The sequence below is a fragment of the Notolepis coatsorum genome (assembly GCF_963971535.1).
Source record: "Notolepis coatsorum genome assembly, chromosome: 8".
Classification (NCBI taxonomy): Eukaryota; Metazoa; Chordata; class Actinopteri; order Aulopiformes; family Paralepididae; genus Notolepis; species Notolepis coatsorum.
In genome coordinates, this window is record NC_140172.1 from 85225712 (window position 1) to 85239512 (window position 13801).

The 13801-nt window shown below is 39.4% G+C and overlaps 1 protein-coding gene across 1 annotated transcript in view; it reads left to right on the top strand.

Moving 5' to 3' along the window:
- Positions 1 to 278: 278 nt before the first annotated feature.
- Positions 279 to 13801, top strand: part of LOC311233098 (uncharacterized protein) — a 66862-nt gene continuing 53339 nt past the window's right edge. Inside the window, exons 1-3 of the mRNA XM_084319974.1 lie at positions 279 to 361; positions 2746 to 2839; positions 11629 to 11911. Coding sequence (XP_084176100.1) covers positions 2778 to 2839; positions 11629 to 11911 — 345 coding nt within the window. The 5' untranslated portion in view covers positions 279 to 361; positions 2746 to 2777. The remainder of the gene's footprint in view (positions 362 to 2745; positions 2840 to 11628; positions 11912 to 13801) is intronic.

Sequence of the window (13801 nt, forward strand, 5' to 3'; positions counted from 1 at the left end):
ATCAATCTGACTGTTTATTTTCATTGTTGTATTTCATTATTTATTTACATGTTTCATTATTCATTTTCTATTTGACATGTTTTGAATTAGATTCTAATATTATTATATTTTTTTATTATAATTATCATCATACTACTTTTATTATGATTATGGATTTCTTAAACTGAATTTACTGACTCGAGCCCACAACCATTCCAATCCAGTAGGTGGTGATCTCGCGTTCCTGTCCGACCCACCGCTGATTGGACAGAACTCACGGAAACAGATGCTGACAACAACAGGAAAGTCGTCATCGGTTGCTAATGCTAACTGACGTTAGCTACCACATCGGCTGGATTAAGCTAGGGATATTTGCTCACATGTAAGTATCGCTGTAATATCTCCACTAACAGATATTCTTATTTTAATATTAGTTGACATTTCAAACTAAGTGAGACAATCGTTTCTGGGACTCGCGTGCGCCTCGCTGCGTCGTACACGAGCCCCTGCTGTCACAAACTACAGTTTAAACCTGTTCAACTTAACGTTATATCATCTGTTTATCAGTTACATTATTCATCCGCCTTTTACCTGGTTTATTCTTTTTAAATGCAAAGAGCCCTGCGACGGTAACTATGTAAAACAGTCACCCTAATTTTACATATTGATTTACATAGTAGTAGTACTAGTAGGCTACAGAGTATTGATTGATTGATTGATTGAACATTTTATTAACAGATTGCAGAATGGACTACAGTACAGCTCAATACACACAATTGTTAAGGGGATGCAGACCAGAGAAAGACTTTCTTATTGTTTACATCAGGGTCCCCCATTTTCAATTCATCATAACATAATATGACATACATGACATACAGATAGACAGTACTGCTACATCTATACATTTATGACATACCAGATTTACAAATACAGTACTGTTTGTGATACAAAAATAGTCTAAAAAAAGAGAGTATATACATTTGACGTAGAAACTGTACATTGGAGGAGGTGGGGGGGGGGGGGGGGGTTGGGTAGGTGGGGTGGGGGGGAGAACTGTACATTGGAGGTGGGTGGGGGGGGGGGATGAGTAGGCGGGGTGGGGTCTTGTGTATTATTGGGTTAGGACATTTACTGTACATTGGAGGGGTTTGGGTTAGGGGGTTAGGTTAGGACATTTACAGTGGTCAGTTTCGAATTGCAGTCTCCTGTAGGTGCTCCTTGAGAGTGGTTTTAAAAGTGGGTAGTGATTCACATTCCTTTACAGCTGTGGGTAGCGCGTTGGTTCCACATTGATGTGGCATAATTGCGAAACGTGTTTTGTCCCTTGTTTGAGCCGAATCTGGGTTTCGCATGATTTGTGGAGCTCCCTCTGGTGTCGTGTTATTCACTGACCTTTGGGAAGTATTTTGACATGTACATGGGTAGCAGTTAGTTGTGTAGTGTATCTTGTAGACCAGGCCCATTGCAAGTTGCTGTACTCTGTCGTCTACTCTAAGCCATCCTAGGTTGTCAAAGTGGGCAGGGGTGAGGTGGGTTCTAGGAGTATAAAGGTCAACTGGTCAAGCAGTAGTCTGACCAGTTTGTTTTGTGATGTTTGTAATTTTGTTTTTAGCTCCTTTGAGGTGCTTTGGTACCATGAGGTGCAAGCATAGTCGTAGTACCCTTGAATGAGTGCTCCTGCCAGTCTTCAGGGTATTCTTGTTTACCAGAGAGGAGATCTGGTACAAGAATGTAGTTCGTTGGTTGACTTTTTTATTACATTTGATAGTATTAAAAACTGAGTTATTTGGATTGATATGGTATGAGCCTGCTGGACAGAGATTCAGGAAACAAAGGTGAAGTCAATCGATGGTATTTATTGACAGGAACACACGGAGAAGAGAAACAGTCCTGGAGCCCAACCCTCCATGGGGCTGCAAGGCCTAGAATGATGACACAACCATGGCTTTTATCCTATGTGGGAGTTCCAAATTTAGCGAGCCACTGGTTAATAATGGATGATCAGACAGGCTTGGTTGTATGGTAGTCTTAAGGATGAATCTGGTTTGCTCCTCTCACCTCTCACTGGCCTGTGGCCGGAGGCCGATACAGCCATGCATGCACATTAGGTCACACAGGTCATCAGGTCAGAGTATTTCTGGGTGCCTGGCTTCGTCACTGGACCCCACAGCCACATTCAGCCACATTCCAGAGAGCTGGATGTCAGAATCTAATCCTTCAGGGGAATATTAATGAATCTCCTTACACATTGGATGCCATTTTGTCACAGGAAAGATTTGCCTCTAGGATGGAACCTAGGTATGTAATTTCATCTTTCCTTGTGACAATATTGTCACCCACTGTAACTGAGAAGCCGTCGGCCTTGCTGAGTTTGTTATTTGAACTGAAGAGAATGGACTCTTTTTTACCCATGTGTAAAATGATAGTTTGTTGTCAGCGAGCCAGGTGCAGATTTTGCCTAGTTCCGTAACTGTTACATACTGATTTACAAAGTAGTAGGTTACACTGTAGTCTACTACTATGCAAATCCGTATGTAACAGTTAGGCTACACTCTACTACTATGTAAAACAGTATGCAACAGGTTACACTGTACTCTACTACTAATTGTTACATTTATGTAGTAGTACAGACTAGTGTAGCATAACTGTTACATACTGGTTATTCTCTCTCTCTCTCTCTCTCTCTCTCTCTCTCTCTCTCTCTCTCTCTCTCTTTCTCTTTCTCTTTCTCTTTCTCTTTCTCTTTCTTTCTTTTAATGCTTCCAGTGAGGAACACAACCTGAATCTCTGTAGCCCTCATGGAACATAATGTTAGCGGCCAGACTGAGTCTACTCACCATGGAGGAGCAGAGGATATAAGGTACAATAGGATAATACAATATAATAGTGTATATGTGAGGGATAATCAACAGTAGGTGTTGGTTAAGTAAGGGATAATAAACGAGTAGGTGTGTGTTGAGTAATGGATAATCAATGAGCTGGTGTGTTAAGTAATGGATTTAATCAATGAGTAGGTGTGTGTTAAGTAAGACAACCACCTGCCACTTTATGATAGTAAGTAGGGGTGTAAAGGTACACGTATCCGTACTGAACCGTTTCAGAACTGGATCTTTGGTTCAGTACGCTGCGCGCTGTGTACCGAACGAATGCAACGGTACATTAACCACCAACGGAACGCACATGCAAAACCTTTTTTTGCATGCAGAATTTAATTCAAAACTCCAAGTTCACCCCTTCCAAAATATATCTTGCACAAATGACCGGATGTTCGTTCAGCCCATGCACAACACTGAGAGATTACCTGAGTCATAGTGTGGCGAACACACACACACCCTCTCTCTCTCAGTGCGTGAGGAGGATTGGTGCTAGATTGAGCTAGATTGGGCTGTCTCTCGGAGATCAAATTAATGATAGTTTGCGGTAGGGCTGTCTTAAATACTTAGAAGTAGGGCTGCAACGATTAGTCGACATAATCGACGATGTCGATTATAAAAAATCGTCGACGAGAAATTGTTGCGTCGATTAGTCATTAAAAAAAATTAAAAATATTTTTTTTTTTTTTTTTTGCACTACCTATCTTTGTGAGAGTGGCTTCTCAGGGTTCCAGACAACATCATAACATGATGATCCCATAGCAAATTTTGGACATTGAAAACATTGTTCCCCTGCAGGAGATGATGATCAGACTAGACACACAATACATTACACACGCACTCCTCTCACTCACACACAGCGATCAGAGTAAGACACACACATACACACTCCTCTCACTCACACACAGCGATCAGAGTAAGACACACACACATACACACTCCTCTCACTCACACACAGCGATCAGAGTAAGACACACACACATTCACACTCCTCTCTCTCACACACGGCGATCAGAGTAAGACACACACATAGGGCTGGGCGATATGGAAAAAAATCATATCGCGATAACGATATGATAATTTTATTTTATTTCTCGATATCGATAATTATCGAATTGTTATAAGTATAATTTTTTTTTTTTTTTTTTTACAACAGATGTATGTTTATTTTGCAGCAATTCTTTGTCATTGCCGCCATCTTTAGTGTTACATCCCCTCACACTCCAGTAGGGGTGGGACGATACATCGATCCAGATCGATACATCGATGTAATTATCAACGATCGAATCGGATCGATGCAATGTAATAAGATCGATTCATATCGATACTCTTATTTTGAAAATCCTGTGGCGAGTCTCATATCCGCCCAAGAACAACAGCAGTAGCTCCGTGTGTGTAGACGTTACAGCATAGCATTCTCCCTTTCTGTGTGTGTGTGTGCGCGCGTCTTTGGAAAGACCAGATGAGGTCAGAGGAGTTTGATGTTTAAATGTTATTTAAACATAAACAATATAATACATAATAAATGTAGGCCTATACATGATCATGCAACATCAACAAATTGTTGTAGGAACGGTTTGGGAGAGGGAGGTAGGGAGGGGTTTTAGGTTGTGAGTTTTGAGTTCCAAAAAATGGAGCTTAAAGTTTAAAGCTCAATATATCAAAACGTGGCACTTTACAGTGAACAGGAGGTCTATTTGTATTAAAAACAATAGATTGATTTTCCTTTAAATGTCTGGAAGAGCTCAAAAATACAAATGTCAAATGATATTTTCGTTACCGTTTTTTAGTTGATCTAAATGTTACTGATTGTGTTAAATGGGCATATGATATCATCTCATATCGATTGCAGGCACCTGAATCTAATCGAATCGTATTGTATCGTGAGAGACTTTGGTGATATCGGCAAATATCGTATCGTTGTCCAAAGAATCGATATCGTATCGTATCATGATGAAACTGGTGATTCCCACCCCTACACTCCAGTTCTCAGGCTGCAGCTGGTTTAAAAGCTAAAGTAAACCGGCTTCTCTGCTGGCTGTGGCTCCAGAGGAGTTGAACAGTTCTGGCTCTGCTAGTTTATTTTCGATCTTTTGGCGCTTTTTTGGTGGACTGTGCACTGTGACTCGTGACTGGAGTCTAGTTCTGCTAGCACACATAGCCTACTGTGTACAGACGGTTTCAAAATGTATTTTAAATTAGAAAGCAAACAAAATAAATGGACAAGAGAAAAAGAAATCTGAATTTGGTCAGTATTGTCATTTGGACAAGCACAGCCATTACTTTAAGTTGCAGGCAAGAAAGACAAGTCTGTCCACTGTCTCTGGTTTTAAAACTGCCCTGTTGCAGGTAAAAAAAGAAAAAAAACAACGATTTTTCGATTTTTTTTTTAATTTCGATATTCGATATCGATTATTAAAATATATCGCGATATTTATCGTTATCGTTATATCGCCCAGCCCTACACACACACATTCACACTCCTCTCACTCACACACAGCGATCAGAGTAAGACACACACACATACACAAATTACACAGTACACACCTCTCACTCACACAGCGATCAGAGTAAGACACACACAAATTACACAGTACACACACTCCTCTCACTCACACAGCGATCAGAGTAAGACACACACACACACACATACACACACACACGGACTCCTCTCACACACAGCAAACAAAAGTTATTTAAAGTACACTTCCACTTTAATTTGTATTATTTAATTTATTTATCTTGTTATGAGTGATTGCTGTATTGTTCTTCAAATACATTTTCATTTAAAGTGGCTTAAAGATCCAAATTCAAATGTTTCATGAGTCATTATTTTAATTTGCTATGGGATCATCATGTTATGATGTTGTTGTTTGGTCCTGACAAGAGTCTCAAAGTCTGGGGTGATGGTAGACAAGCAACTCTGAGGTCATGCTCAATGTCCAATCTGTTCCTCTGCTCTGTCTTCAGCTGGACCAGAGCTGAGAAGCCACTTTCACAAAGATGGGTAATAAAAAAAAAAAAAATCCTTTTTTTTTTATTTATTTTTGTTGTTGTTGTTGTTTACATTGGTTTTCGATTAGTCGACTAATCGAAAAAATAATCGGCAGATTAGTCGACTACCAAATTAGTCATTAGTTGCAGCCCTACTTAGAAGCTTCGAAGCTTCGTTCGATGGGCATGGGATTCGAATATGAAAATAAAATTAGATTATTAAAAAAAAATTATAATTTTTTTTGTGTGCAAAATCATCTCTGCCTCTCTTTGTTAACTACAACAAGCAATGCTGTTTGTTATTTAAAGGGGAACTATTTTACTATTTCTTTCACTATTTGGGCACTTTTACACAATTCCTGTGAGTCTATGGAACACCTCTGTATTTATTTTAAATTTTTTTAATTCATTGTTTTGTATTTCTAATCAAGTACTCAAAAACAGCATTTTTCTACCTCAAGATCTCGAGCCGTTTTGAGGCTGGGCTCCAACCACTGTGTGGCCTGGTGCCTGAGTTGCCACATTATTATGCAGCTGAGACATCTCTGACATCACAGATCAGCACATTTTCAGATGACTCAGTTCAGTGAGGGTGAATATTGTGAGAGGAGAATTGGAAGAATGCCCCAATATGAGAATTAGAGACATAGATCATATTAATATAAGTCCTATATCTAGGAAACAATGCTAAACATTGAAAAAGGCCATTTATAGATAGTGTCCGACCCCACTTCTATGTTTCAATAAATTATTTGCATTTAAAACTATTAACGCTGACTCATTCCTTCAGTCCACTCAAAATTATGCTAATATTCCTTATGTTATTTATGATATTAATTTAAAATAGCATATGAGAGTATTATAATAGTAATAATAACACATGGCGATATACTAAAAAGCTATTTATAATTTTGGCTGGTAAGTCAAAAAGTTAATTTTGTTCCCTGACAACAAGCAATGCTGTTTGTTATTTAAGATGAGGTCGGACTCAGCACTGACAGATTTGTGTTCATTGTGCTGCTTTTATAAAGCCTCAAATGACGGCTTACAATATTTCATGAAAACAAAGTGTTTTGTTTGTCTAAGATTTAAAAAATAACGACATAAAAAAAAATTGAATATATTTTTTTTAATCTCGAAGCTTCGAATTAAAATCGAATCTCGGCCCTGAAGCTTCGAATTCCAAAAAGAAAAATTCGAAGGTCAGCCCTAGTTTGCGGCATATAGAACGGACATTCATACACAGCAACACGCCTCCAAATAAGTTGTGATTAGGCCTGCCACGATAACACATTTTGCTGGGCGATTAATTGCCCCCGAAAATATCGCGATAAGCGATATTATTGCGACCGGTTAGAGATATTTTTTTTGAGAAATTTATTTCCCAAAACTTTTATTTTGAAGCCCACCGCTCCGTCTTTTCTGGTTTTAGACTTTTATTTTGAAGCCCACCGACCGGAGCGGAAGTATTGTTGTTATTATCCTAGCAGCATCTCGTCCGGTTCTGTGTTTTTGAGCTAATGATAAAACAAATGTTGAGATTGTTGGTGAGCAACTAACTTTAGATTAGTTTTAACGTTAGCTACTAACGTTAGATGCAGCTACTACAGGCAATCAACGATGAGGAGGAAGCGTCAAAGCCGTATAGAATAGAATAGCCCTGTGGTGCGTAGGCACGGGAGCGCAACTCGATTACCTGTTATAATAAATGTATTCATGTTTAACTTGTCCCCGTGTCCAGTCCTTTGACTAGTCCCACCCGTTCATTGTAAACAATGATGCATGTAATTGTATTAACGTTATTCTGTGTTGTAGCTATGCTATATGTTGTATTTCGTTTGTTAGCTATTTAGCTAATGTTGGCATTGAATGAGCATCAACACTAGATCTTTAATCTTTATTTAGCAGTCCAGTTTCTCCGGGCAGTAGCGAGTAACTACTTGGGTCTAAAAATAGCTAACGTTACACTACAAAGAACGCTATTTGGTTAAAAGGAGCAACACTATTGAGAAATGTAGTTAAGCTATATGTGGCGTTGCTAGTGCCCCACGGAGCTCCCGTGCTGTGCTCTGTAGTAAGGCCAGTGGCCCCCCACACGGAGTGACTGACGAGGGGTACTGGACTGGTTCCGCCTCATTAAAACAAACGCGCAAATAGCAATTAATCGCGCCCGTCAAAATCATTGCATTAATTTTAATTATCGCGGCAATTAATCGATTTATTGCTTATCGCGGCAGGCCTAGGTGTGATAAACATGAATTGATATATTTTCCTTGGCATGAAACGGGAAATATAATTTACCATTAGGGACCTGCATGCAGTGATGGGCAAGCTACTTGGAAAATGTAGTAAGCTACACTACAAGTTACTCTCGATTAAATATAGCTCAACTACAATGGAAGCTATCCCCAGAGAAATGTAGCAAGCTACACTACAAGAACATGGCAAAAATAGCGAACTACATTGGCACTACTTTTTTTTTTTTTTTTTTTTTTTTTTTTATATACTTCATGATCAAGTTTCCACCAAACAAATAGGCAGGCAAAAAAAAGGTTCAGTTTGATTGTTTAAAACTGAAACAAGCCCTCGTCTGGCTTTTTGTGTCATCCTTTTAACATGAACTTGTATATTATGTACAAAAGTTAATAAAGTATGAGGAAAGAACTGTGGAAACGTAATAAATAAAAGGCAGTGAAACAATAATCAAATAAACACAAATATATACGTTTCTCTATTGGAATGGAGACTTTTCAGCACAGGATAAACTACTGTTTCAACTCAAACCACAGTAGCAAAATGACAATAACCTGGCCTAACTAATAATAACTGTCTTACTTCATTTTACTATTATGCTACCATGTCTATACTACTACCAACTATGCTAATATGTCTATACTACTACAGTATGTACTCAGAGTATAACACTCAAGCTTGACACTGCTAGACAAACAATACTACTTATCCTTGGCTGCTAGATATGTACCACTCCTGCTGACTTGTTGTACACAATTTGTAAGTTGCTTTGAATGAAAGCGTCAGCTAAATGACTAAATGTATTTAAATATGTAACGCACAAAACATTCCATGGCCCCACAAAACTGGGGGGACCCCCAGGTTGAGAACCACTGCTCTAGGTGATCTTTTCCCTCTTAGTGTATATGTTAGTTTGTTTTTTCTTTTCTCCACCCCCATAATATTGTTAATTTTCTGCCTACAGTGAAACATGATAGCAGCTATCTGTTAGTTAAAGCAAGTGCACTGGCTTGTGTGCTGTTTGGGAACAGTTGACAATGTTTATGTAAAGCTTTTCATCAGCTCACCTGAATATGTGTTCTCAAGTTAGTGCTGGACGTGTGGGAAGTTGAGAGCAGCTTCGTTTTTGGCTGACACAATAAACACCTAAACACATATGTTTTAGGCGTTTTTTCAGTCAAACTCATACATTTTCCCAGATAGGGCCATGGAGAGGCATTGTTGTTATTGACATCATCTTCATCAATGCCATCAGCCCTGGAAACATCGAATCCCTCTGCCTTTTCGCGTGGACTGGTTCATGTAATCTGTTAAATTGTATTCATTCATTCAGTAGTCTGTATTTTGATTTTCACTTCCTGCTTTGCGGAGCTGGAGTCCCGCCCTATCCTGCCTCTGATTGGCCTACCCGTAATGTTTTGGCTTAACCTTACCCAATCGTGAGTCGTCATACTCGTATCTAAACCAACCAACCAATCATAGTGGGTTTTCTCCGGGGATTTTTTTTTCTTCTCGCAAATCTTTATTTCTGTTTCTCCTGATAGTAGCGTGTAGCGTTTCCTCACGCTACGTCACTACTTCGTTCTAAAAATAGCTACACTACAGAGAACGCTACTTGGTTCAAAAGTAGCGACGCTACCATCACGCTACTGAGAATTGTAGTTAAGCTATGTAGCGTCACTACTTGTAGCTAGCCACTGCCCAACACTGCCTGCACGACGCTTCTTTCTCTATTCAATAACGTTTTACCCTGAGGGATGATTTACAATAAAGTGTTGAAAAAGAAAAGTAGGCTACTTACATTATTGACGCTAGAACTCCCAAAATAGTGTTAGCATAAAAAAAGTTTACAAAGCGGTCTCGAGGTGCCACAAGTTAATCAAAATCCAAAGTATTTCCAACCGGGGTTTGAGAGTGCTCAGAATGGCTTTCCATACAAATCACTGTCTTCGCAAACAGTGGTTGCGGTTGTTGTTGTTATTACTACTCTTGCACGTTATTCAGTTCAATGGCGTTGCCATGCAGCGCATTCAGGCCCACGCCCACAATCTAATATATATATATATATATATTTTTTTTAACAAGTCGATTATTAATTTGAATATAGAATACGGTTCATTGACAGCCCTACTTAACAGTTACTGCATCACCCCTGAGTGGAACATGAAAAGCCAAATAAATAAATAAATTTTCCCCACTGTACTGAAAACCAATACCGAACCGTGACTTCAAAACCGAGGTACGTACAGAACTGTGGTTTTTGTGTATGAAAGGATTGTGCAAATCTAGGAGTAAATTCCCTCTCCACATATCAATTTGCTTTGCGAGCTCTTACCTTGGCAAAAGAATAATCGCTCAAAAGAATAACACTGCGTAATTGCAGAATAACTAAAAAAATAAAAGTATTTCTATTCTATTCTACTACGTGCGTAACTAATATACTTTTATGTGTATTAACACTCTTTAGACCGACTGACTAATAGACTAGGCTACTAGGTTACATAATATTTGTGCAAGGATGTTTCTCTCTGTGTACGTCCCGTCCTTGCAATTCAACCCGCAACAATGAGTAATACAATACAGAGTATATAATGGTATAATTAGATAATACAGTATAGAGTAGGGCTGCTTTATTAATCAAATTTTTATTTCAAATGTGATTTTGGCTTCCTACGATCATGATAATAAGATAATCGACATAAAACTATTATTGTGCTGCATGCCGTGTAATGCTCTCATTTTGTTGAATTGCAACTCTGCACTGTGCATTCAATATGCAGTGCACTCCATCACATCCAGAGACCACCAACTATAAAATGAGAAGGATCACTGTGGTAGTTTTGAATGGGGAAATCTGTAACACTAAAGATGGCGGCAACGACAAAGAATTGCTGCAAAATAAACATAAATTAGTATATATATATATATATTTCTTTATCGATTCTTCCAAATGGCATATCGTTTCAGCCTTACCTGTTATGTAAATGTTATGTAACACACCCTCCCTTCACAGCCGTACGCTCCGCCCCTCCTCTCAAGTCCGAATATGTATACCGTTACACCCCTAATGTATGGTATAATAAAATAAATAATACAGTACAGATTATATAATAAGATAGTACAGAGTATATATAATAAGATAATAGTTTCAAGTTTCTTTAATAGTTGTCATACAGAAGTACAGAATACTTTCATACTTTCTTACAATACAATACAGAGTATGGTATATATAAGATAATACTGTACAGTGTACAGAGTATATGGTATAATAACTAACATCATGTGTTGAGTGTATTTAATACATTAAATCCAATTGGATTTAATACAATAGTAGGGCTATGCTGGGATTTGTTGTTTATATAAATATTATGAAAAATGTGGGCTATAACCTTGCTATTTATATAAATATAATGAAAAATGTGGGCTATAGAATTGCTGTTTATATAAATATAACAATGTCAGCTATAACTTTGCTGTTTATAAATATAATAAAATGTGGACTATAATTTTGCTGTTTTATATGGTGCAGTGCTAATTCGAGGCTTCGCCCAGACGACGAAAGATGCACAGATGGAACGCACAACGAAGAATGTTTCTATGACTGCGAGGAAAGTCTGGAAGCTTCCGACGACTCGGAAAAGGATGATGAGAGGAGGAGAGGAGTGGAGGGAGGCAGAGAGAGGAGGACAGAAATGAGGAAGCAGGAGACACAAGAGCACACAGGAGTTTTCACGAACTGCAGTGATCTGGAGGAGACGGTTGAAGCGAGCGTCCTTTGGGACCAGGTGAAAGGTCTCCGAGAAGACTCGCTGGTAGGACCTTATTCTGAAGAATTTGATTTGAATCTGAAATTCATGGCATTACTCAAATCTGTGAACAATTATTGCCCTTCCCAATAGGGCTGCAACTAACGATTATTTTGGTAGTCGACTAATCTAACGATTATTTTTGTCACACCCTCCATCTCTGCTTCCTGTGGGCGCGGCTCCTTTTCCGGGCTCCAGTGCATTTTTTTACCTCACATGCTCAAGTCTGCACACCTGTGAATGTCACCCTGTTGTCCAGTCCCTCTGCCTTAACAGTTAACTTAACATAACATGATCCCATAGCAAATTAAAATAATGACTCATGAAACATTTGAATTTGAATCTTAACACATTGGTTGCCAACAACAAGATTTCTCGTTATTTCTCGCCATGTGTTGGTTGCCAATAACGAGATTTCTTGTTATTTAATCGTTATTTATTTTATTAGCGATATCCATTCATTTTTCATCCATCCAGCCTGACGTTATCATTGGGAATGGCTCTGAGCTCGAAAAGGGCAAATACCGCCCCCTATCGTCTCAGGGATGGTAATGCACAACATTGGATCTGATTGAGTGGCCATGTGCATCAGAGAAAAACTCCGGTCCAGGGTTTCCCCATCTCTGGCAAGTAGTGTCTGTTACCACATTCACTGGGGAGGCTCGGAGCAGCTTTCGATTATGCATTTCGGACTATAACGTTGGATGAATAAACTCGATCAATATTTGGAATGGCGATCAGGAATTGGATTAATCTTTTTGCAGAACATCTGATGTGAGGTAAGGACTCTATTTTACCAGTATTGTGTTAATTGGATTTTTTCATAGCGATCACAACGTGTGTGTGTGTGCGTGTATGACGTTAGCGCTGACCAGGTCATAGATAATAGACTTTTCAGCACGCTTCTCTAGCGTGGATAAGTACACATATACTATCGATAATCTAGCGTTTATTTGAAAACGATTCATAAATCAGCCGAAAAATGACAACGTGTTTTGTGTATTCCACTAAAGGGCTATTATCGCGGGATTTCTCTGAAATTACTAGAACTCTCCGAAACTATACTCATATTCAAAACGGAAATGTACCAATGAAAAAACAATCCGTTTCGTACATGTTGACTGCAAGCAAGTCATTGATAAGCGAGGGGTGTTTTAGACCCATAGCCATAATTTAAGATATAGTTTAAGCGTTCGCAAATATCCCTGACCTCCCATTGACTAAAGCGCTGGCACTCAAGGGGTTATCTGGGCAAAGGGGCGTGGCAACCAATGTGTTAAGCAACTTGCTTAAAGGGTCTATGTACTGCTATTCCTAGCACTATTTGGGCAACTTTACACAATTCCTGTTAGTCTTTTGTAGACATTTGTAAGTTTTTTTTCAAAAAAATGCATTGTTTTATATTTCTAATCAAGTACTCAAAACCATAATTTTTCAGCCTCAAGAAATCAGGCTGTTATGGCCTGGCTCCGCCCATAAGCACTTTGAGTGACAGTCAGTCCACGGTCTGCACTGGTAGAGGGAGGGAGGGAGGGGGGGGAAGAGAGGGAAGAGAGGGAAGAGAGGGAAGAGTGAGAGTGAGAGTGAGAGTGAGTGAGAGTGAGAGTGTGAGTGTGTGAGAGTGTGAGAGCCGTTAATGACAAGGCCCCCTCTCTCCCTCCCTCTCTCTTCCTTTCTCTCCCTCTCGGCTCTCGGTGATGAGAGTCCGTGGCAGCTTGTGGTTATTTTTCTTTCTTTCAATCTCCCGTTTGCGGGTGTGTGGCGCGCAGCCGGCAGGTGCCCCCTCTCTCTCCATCTCTCTCTCCCTCTCTCCCTCCAGAGCGCACGGGCCCCACTCCGCCTCGCAGCTGAGGAAGTGGCTTCCTCCACTCGCTGTCTAGTCTAGGTAGAATGGGG